Raw genomic sequence first — 8,839 nt, 5'->3', positions numbered from 1 at the left:
CTGATAGTGTCCCTGATCCTCCTCAGCGGCCGAGAAGATCCTCATCCTGAAGCAGCCGGCGGACACACGGTCCACGCTCAGCTCGCTGCCGTTGCTGTAGATGCGCGTCAGACCGTCGTAGCTCAGAGTCGCTAGGAGCAGGACTCCGCGGTCCTCAGAGAGAGACGGCGTCTGGAGCCACTGCACCTCGACGCGTGACGCTCCGCTGGAGTCCACAGAGACGTTACAGAGCAGCGTGACGGTGCTGCCGCGCTTCAGGAGCGGACGCCGCGGCAGATCAATGCTAGCAGACACACGCACCTCTGTACGGACACATACGCATCAAAAAACCGGTTATAAACTCGGTTAGTGGATAATTTAGCAGCAAGAGCTTCCAGAAGAGATCACATGTGTTAAAACATTAAAGTCTCATCGGTTTAGCTGCGCGTTACGATCTAAATATTCTTAAGAATTAAAAATGTGTTTGGAAGTGTGTAGGCCTTCTATGCATTATTATGCGATTACATTATGAAGATATATATTCAGTCGTCTTTAAAATTGCAATAATATTTCTTAGAGCCAAATTTTCCTAAGGTAATATATCGCATAACAAAAAGTTGGTAACTTGACAGGTTTCAGTTTGATTCTTGAATGGAGGATGACATACAGCCGCAGCAGAGAGAAGAATAAAACGTAAATATTTATCTGTACCTCACATTAAAGTATGGAACGGCTTTAGTACACTTGGACTTTGACTTTATGAGCTCGTGGGGCTTAACAATAACACAATATTACACGCTATCGGTCTCGTCTAACCGATATCGGAACCGATACCGATATTGAGTCTCGGATCAATTCATCCCTACTTATGATTTGAAAAAGAAAAAAGGACTGGGTGTTTTTTTTTATAATTATAGTGGCATGCAAAAGTTTTGGGAACCCTTGCAGAATCTGTGAAAATGTTAATAATTTTAACCAAATAAGAGAGATCGTACTAAATGCATGCTATTTTTAATTTAGTTCTGTCCTGAGTAAGATATTGTACATTCACTGATGCTCCAGAAGCAAACAAGATGCATTAAGAGTAGGATTGCATTAACACGAAGATGGCAAAATGTTTCTTATTTTGTTTCCATCAGAAGATACTTGTATGTTTCCCAGAACACAAAGTCCAATTTACCTTGATCTTCAAATTCCAAAAGTTTTTTTTTTTTGCGTTGTAGTCTAAGTGTAAACATCTTTTATGTACAATATCTTACTCAGGACAGTACTGAACAAAAAATAACATGCATTTAATATGATCTCTCTTATTTTGTTAAAATTATTCACATTTTCTGCAAGGGGTTCACAAACTTTTGCATGCCACTGTATAGGGTGGTGGTGTACACTCATTGCCAACACACATTTATGTTCAAACACCATGCAAAGGTGAATTTTGTTTCTGATCTCCCCTTTAATATATCAGCCAGCACTAACTATGACACTATTTCTATGCACTCATAAACGTAAAGCGTGCATAGACAGTTCCTGACGCACCTTCAGTCTTCAGGCTGACAGTGACCCAGTCTGACCTCTGTGTGATCGTGGCTGGACTGTCCGGCGCTGGAGTCTTCCTCCCGGCGTTGACGCTCACAGCGCAGCGGTAGAGTCCGGCGTCAGACGGGTGAACGGAGAACAGGTGTAGAGAGAAGCTCCCGTCGCCCTCCTTCTCCATGCTGCCTCCTCCAGCCCTGCTGAGATCATCACCCCACACCACCACACCGTCAGGATCCACACGCACCACCTCCACCTCTCCGCCCCCCGCCGGCCCGCGCCGCATCCACTGCACCAGCAGCGCCGAGCGCTTCCAAGAGCCCACGCCGGACACCTGACAGCGGAGATGGAGCGGAGCGCCGGGACGCAGAGAGACATCACCCTCCGGGACGGAGCGAATGCTCAGTGTGTCCGCTGGGAGACACAGCAACAACAGACTGCTTATTACATTCATAATGACTAGAGCAGCACTCTCACACTCTCTGAGCTTTATATAGAGACTATCCCACACTTCTTAATGCTACTGCTCAGGTCAATAGGTCAGTAAACATTGATGATGCACTTGAATTTAGTTTGAGTACAAGTACACAAAACATGCTTGATAAAATTTTTTGGCCAAAATGTTGTGATTATATACCAATAAAATAACAACAACAACAATAATACTAGTATTTGTATTTTAAAGTAAAACATTATATTGGAAATTTCCAGCAAATTTCAGAAACAATTTGGAAAACTTTTTGCAAAGTTTTTGGAAATATACGCAATATTTTCCATCCCTTTGCAATCCTAAATAATAATAAATATATTAATATATTTCATACTAGTAAATTTTATTAGTATTTTGTTTTACAATAGAAATACTTTTTTTGTTTGTATTTAGTAATTGTTTATATTTATTAATATAAAACTATAGCTTTTTTTTTGGCCAAAATGTTTTATTATATACCAATATGCCAATAAAATAACAACAACAATATTAATAGTAATATTTGTATTTTACAGTAAAATATTATAATACTATTATATTGCAAATCGGTGAAAAATTTCCAGCAAATTTCAGAAACAATCCTAAAATTTTGCAAACTTTCTGAACTTTTTGGAAATGTACTGGATATTTTTCATCCTTTTGCAATCCTAAATAATAATAAATATATTAATATATTTCATTGATGCTGCACCATCATTTAGTTTGAGTACAAACACACAAAACATGTTTGATAAAAATTAAAAATTTTTATTTTTGGCCAAGATTTTGTGATTATATACCAATATGCCAATAAAATAATAACAATAATAATTATAGTAATATTTGTATTTTAAAGTAAAACATTAACTTAATATTATATTGAAAATAGATGGAAAACTTCCAGCAAATTTCAGAAACATTCCAAAAATTTTGCGAACTTTCAGGACTTTTTGGAAAGTTTCTGGAAATATACGCAATATTTTCCATCCCTTTGCAATCCTAAATAATAATTAATATATTAATATATTTCATAATAATAAATTGTATTAGTATTTTATTTTACAATAGAAATTTTATTTGTATTTATTAATTGTTTATATTTATTAATAAAACTATAGCATATATAAATGATATAATTACTGATATCATTATTAATACATATATTTGTATATTGATAATATAACTATTTTGATTAAATTTACCAAATTTTTTTTTTATAAAATATTAATATAACTAATAATTAATTAATATCACTAAAACTAACTGAATAGTAATGTTCGACTAAAATAAAAATAATCAAGTATTAAGGTAAAAAATATTTAACTTTTTCAAAAAAAAATTGCTGTCTTGCCTGAAAACAGGATCATTTTCCAATGTTCTCAAATATTTTTCTATTCTTTTCGAAAAATAAAAAAAGAGAGATGCTCTAAAACTAATGTTTTCTATTTTATTATTTTTTTATTTTATCGACTTGTTTTCTTTTTATTTACTATATGAAAAAAAAACTTGCTACGTGTCCATATTATTTTATAAAATACATTTTAATAAGTTTGCTAAATGACTAAATGTAAATGTATTGCTCTTTTGTTGGCTTCTTTTGTCCTCATTTGGAAAAAAAGCGCCGAATAAAATGCCTAAATGTAAATGTTTCTAACCGAGCGGTTGAACGGTGAGATTCCCGAGCTCCATGGTCCTCTGTGCGATGCGTTCCCATTTGCCATCCGGATCTCTGATCCACTGCGCAGCCTCACAGAAATACGACCCAGAATCCTCGGGTACCAGAGCGCTCATCTTCAGCACGTACTGATCCCGGCCTCCATCTCCTCTCCGCTTCTCCACAGCGATCTCTCCGTCTCCGTATCTCTTCCCGTAGGAGCCGCTGCGGCCCGGCATCACACGGAGCTCGCGGTCGACAGCAATGATCTCTCTCAGGTTGTGTCCCTGAGACTCCGCCCCCCTGCTGGTGCGCACGCCGAATGTGATGGACACGTGAGTGTGCTGATCCGATTGGACGGACGCGGCGCACGTCAGCTGAAGCTCCGTGCCTTCGATAACAGGTTGGCCGCTCAGAATGCGAGAGTGTGTTATAAGCAGCGTGTCGGGAATCACTGCGGAAATAAAAAACAAATTCATGAGAATCATTAATAAAGAAAATTACCTGAAAATGTTTTATAAGCATTTAATTTTTTTCAAGTCCACAGAAATTAAATTTTTAATAAAAATTTACATTTGATTACTATAATTTATGTAGTATTTCTTACTTGAATAAAAACATACTTAACCTGAAAAACTTAGTTTCATAGCTTTCTTTAGTCTATTGCATTTATTTGTGCTGTTTTTTATGGCTTTTTACTTGTGTTTTTTATGAAAATAAAACTTTGGATTGAAAAAAAGTATTTTTCTTTTTGTATATGCTGCCAATTATAGCTCTTAGAAAATATCTAAAATTATCGGTTCATATCACTAACAAAAATCGGAAAACGTGCAAAAAAATTGCAATTGGTGCATCTCTAGACATGACGGTTTTTAATAACAGAATTATTATTTTTTGGGTGAACTATGCCTTTAAGACCTGTAGAAACCCCAATACTCATTTCCCTCATGCACAATTAATAACGTTCAATGTTTTTGTCGTTTGTTTCTGATTCACCACCTACCTTTGACCACCACTGATGAGCTGTAGTTCCCTAGGAAGCGTGTGTCAGTGCTGGGCGTGTAACACTCGTAGCGGCCCTGATCGTCTGAATGCAGCCTCTGGATGATCAGTCTGGCTTTGTCGCCCGAATCCCTCTCGACTCGAACCTCGCCGACCTCCACGCGACCTTGGAACGGTGCGTACGGAAAGCCTGCATCCCGTGTGGACACCACACCGATCTGTCGACCCCCAGCATCATCCCGGTACAGATACCACTCAAAATCCTGCGTCCGCGGGCCTTCGTATCCCGAAACGGTGCAGGGAAGGGACAGCGAGAAACCTGCGACGCGATACAGCGGCCCGGCGGGAAGAGTGACCTCACGGCAAACACAGAACTGGGACTCTTAACACACAAACAGTACAAATGTTAATCAGTCTGAAAGTTAACCAACGGGATCAATATACATGCAAAGTGGTTTTCCAAATGAGGTTGATCAATTAGCTCACAGTGCACAATATTTCCAACTCAAATCATCTCATTTAAATGGGAATATTGCACAAGAAATTCACACCTACTGAAGCACATGTGATGCTTGTGGTGTTTTCAAGCATCTCAATATATGAAGACACAAAATTATCCACACACACACACACACACAAAATGATTGTTCATAACGTACATGTACGGGTGTTTCTTCACCTATGCCGCTTTTAGAAACTAAACTGCATATCTTCAACTTAGTATGTGGTTTATTCTAAATATAATCTTACAAAAATATTTTGACATTTTATGCATACTTACACCAAATTACAGCTTGATTGGAAACAGTACACAATAAAAATACTGATATTTCTCTTCATATCTCCTCTCGGGAACTTGTTTTAGAAAATTAAATCATTAATAAGCCAGAATGGTTGGTTGTTATAAAAATGATAAGATTTGCAATTTTTATAATTAATATAAAGATGTATTTTCTACAATTCAATCTGAACTGATATATATTTAGTGGTATGTATGTGGCGTGTCATGTTGGTTGTGGCTTTATTTCTGGTATATGTGTAAAGCACTTCAAATTTGGTTGTTTTATTGGTACTTTATACAAAGTTTTTTATACTGAAGGAATCAACACATGCAAAGTAGCTGTCTGAATGAGATCAATAATTAGCACACTGTACAATATTCCCACTTAAATGAGGGCACCGTCACATCCCGCCCCATATTCCCAGGACAGGGCTTAAGTATTGTTTATTCATGCCCACTCTTTGTTTGAGCATGCTGTAATGCGTCTCTGAATGAAAGGGTCAGAGTAATGAACACTAATCCCATTCTGCCAGTCTACGCCCATGTGTTACAACCTGTGAGCTCACAGCTGAACCTATCGTTTTCATAAGGTGTGTCATTTCGCAGACCTTTCTGAGGGTTATTTGCATACATCCTCGTTCTGCTTTAGGAACCAGAAATAAACCAGACAGTCAAAACCATATTAAGCTATTGCATTACATCTGATACATGGACATCTAAGACCTTGAAATGATTGACATGATCTAACTTTGCTGGGGTTTTCTGATCAAGTTAAAGCTCTTTGGGTTTGACATACACTAGGAATCAAGTAGTAAACTTCTGAATCCAATGCAAATCCTTCCTACAGTTATTGAGCAGACTCAAACTGGTGTTTGTGAACGCAGATATGTAAACAACATCTGATAAACTAAACCACTGTAAAGCGGTTGAGTGTTTACATGTTGACATGACTTCACTTCTCCCACAAACCAAACCACAACATTTATCATAACCTGAAAAACAAGACGGGTGTTGACAGGTTTCCAAACACAAATATTTACCAGTCTAAACTGTTTAGACCCAAAATACCATAGTACTCAATGTAGCCCCAAATCCAATTGCTATTGAAAAGAGATCAGATTTACAAATAACGACTGTATTTTGGTGGAAACTACGGTCATTTCTGTACGTGTTCTCTGGCTGGCAGGACAGTCTAGTTTCCGTGACTCATGGGAAGCGACCACACACACATCATGACCAGAGAACAGAAGCTGTAAGCGGATCAGATGCGTAATTAAAGCGCAACCGGAGCAGCAGGCCAGTGGAAATCCAGCACGGATTATGCGTACATTATGATGTCAGTATAACACTGTGTGGAAATGAAAAGATTGCTGTACTGTATAACGGTACTGTGCTTTCCTGTTGCTCAAACACTAGCAAAGCCAAAGGTCATGGGTTTGATTCCTAGGAAAAGCAAAGCGAGAACTGGTCAAACGTTAATGTGTATCATAAATGCGATATAAGTGGCTTTGGATAGAAGCATCTACCAAATGCATAACATAATACATGATTGTATAAAGCTCCTGTGACAATGCCAACATGAAACATCAAAATAAGGAGCATAACATAGTTTTAATCTTTCAAATATTGGTTGTAAAAATAAACTAGACTCAGGATTGATGAATTGTACACACAAAGTAAATTGATATATACGGCACCAAACGGGCAAAGCACAATGTATTTACATGATACACCAAGGTACTTCCTTAAAATATAATCTAGTAGAGTATGGCGCTTGCAACAATAAGGTTGCGGGTTCGATTCCCAATTAATGCATGAACCGATTAAAATAAATATTGTATGAAATACATGTCACTTTGGATAAAAGCCTCTGCGAAACGTGTGTATATATATATATATATATAAAACACACATATATACATACACACACACACACACACACACAATATGGTATTTTATTCCATATTTAAAAACATTGCAATATAACTTTGAATGACTATCATATCGCTATCCAATTGTATTTATATACTACTTCAAGAAATACTACTATAAATACGTACTACAGCTTAATATTAACCTAAAACTTTAATATAAGCGGTATAGCTTTAGAATTTTGTATTATTGTACCATCTCCAAAAAAACATGCTAGCATAATATTAGTTAGCTGGGTGTTATCGTAGGTTTGACGGGGATTATACGGAGCCGATGGACAATAAACACGAGGCTGTTGAACTCACCCCACAGTAAAGCGATGAACGCGATCCACCGCGACGCCATTCCGCGCTGATCTCCGCGACACACTGGCGTTTACACCGTTTTACTATAGTAAAAACACATGCTAGCGCGCGCTGTCCTCGGGACGGTGCTGAAGTCTAACATTCATGTACTCACGACGGACTAGACAAACAAATACGCGAGAGCTGCTGCTTTTTTCCCGCGTATAATGTCCCAAAAAGCGCGTGTCATAAACCAGCACTGCAATTGCGCAAACGGTTCGGTGTTCCGTTCGTTATCGATAATTTACGCCTCCTTTTCCCCTTGGGAGTACACTAAATCAGGCGGTCGACAGACGGACGCTCAACGGTTGATCACCGTCCAATGAGGTGACGCAGCGCAGATGAACTCAGCCAATGGGAGGACAATGTGGTTGAATCCGTTTTAACGTCCGTTTAAATCGATGTTTGAATTCAGACCAGTGCTTCAGCAATCGCGAAAATAATTCATTATTAAATACTATTTATTCACAGTTGTTTATTTACTAAGTATACTTGTATTTAACATATATTTCTTGTATCCGTCCTCCACTTAATATTCTCGGGGAATATTATAAATATTAAATAATTATGTCAATGCAGTTTTGTTGACCCTTAAAATCAAATCAATAATTTACACATAAATAATAAGACTGAGAAACTTTTTTACATTTTACACGTATTTGTTCAGTCACTTTTGATAAACGCATCTTTCGCTCCATCTATTGGAGAAACAGTAATTTGCTGACAAAAAGTTAACAGAAAAAAGTTTGCTTTAGTAACTGCTTAGTCTTATTAAATTAGCGGGTTATGTTTAGTTGAGGAAACGTTTTGACTAAAAACTAATGTGTGAATAGCCTAATGAACGCACATAAAGCTGATAAATTATTAATAATTAGTGTTAATTATTTTAACAAATATTAAACTAAAAGATGAGTTTGTTCAGACTTACAATTTTCACTTTGCACCGATGGAAAAGGCGTAATAATCATATATATGTACTGTTTATATATCTATATACTAACAACAACCATCCTAGCCACATCATAGAAACTTATGTTGGGTAAGCATCAACCAATCAGAACACGTAAGCAACCGTATAGCAACGCCCGTAAACCAATCAAAATACCTCAACAACCGTATATCACGCACGAAAACCAATCAGAACA

General features: G+C 37.4%; 1 protein-coding gene across 1 annotated transcript in view; it reads right to left on the bottom strand.

Annotated features, from left to right (window-relative positions):
• LOC113102210 (immunoglobulin superfamily member 8-like) overlaps positions 1–7,976 on the bottom strand; it is an 11,143-nt gene extending 3,167 nt beyond the window's left edge. Inside the window, exons 1-5 of the mRNA XM_026265777.1 lie at positions 7,656–7,976; positions 4,639–5,019; positions 3,637–4,089; positions 1,516–1,926; positions 1–302 (exon numbers count right to left, since the gene is read on the bottom strand). The exon at positions 1–302 is cut by the window's left edge and continues 100 nt beyond it. Coding sequence (XP_026121562.1) covers positions 1–302; positions 1,516–1,926; positions 3,637–4,089; positions 4,639–5,019; positions 7,656–7,695 — 1,587 coding nt within the window. The 5' untranslated portion in view covers positions 7,696–7,976. The remainder of the gene's footprint in view (positions 303–1,515; positions 1,927–3,636; positions 4,090–4,638; positions 5,020–7,655) is intronic.
• Between the last annotated feature and the right edge of the window lie 863 nt (positions 7,977–8,839).

The sequence above is a fragment of the Carassius auratus genome, chromosome 6 (assembly GCF_003368295.1).
Source record: "Carassius auratus strain Wakin chromosome 6, ASM336829v1, whole genome shotgun sequence".
Lineage (NCBI taxonomy): Eukaryota > Metazoa > Chordata > Actinopteri > Cypriniformes > Cyprinidae > Carassius > Carassius auratus.
Note: the sequence above shows the minus strand (reverse complement) of the source record. Positions and strands in the feature narration are given on the sequence as shown.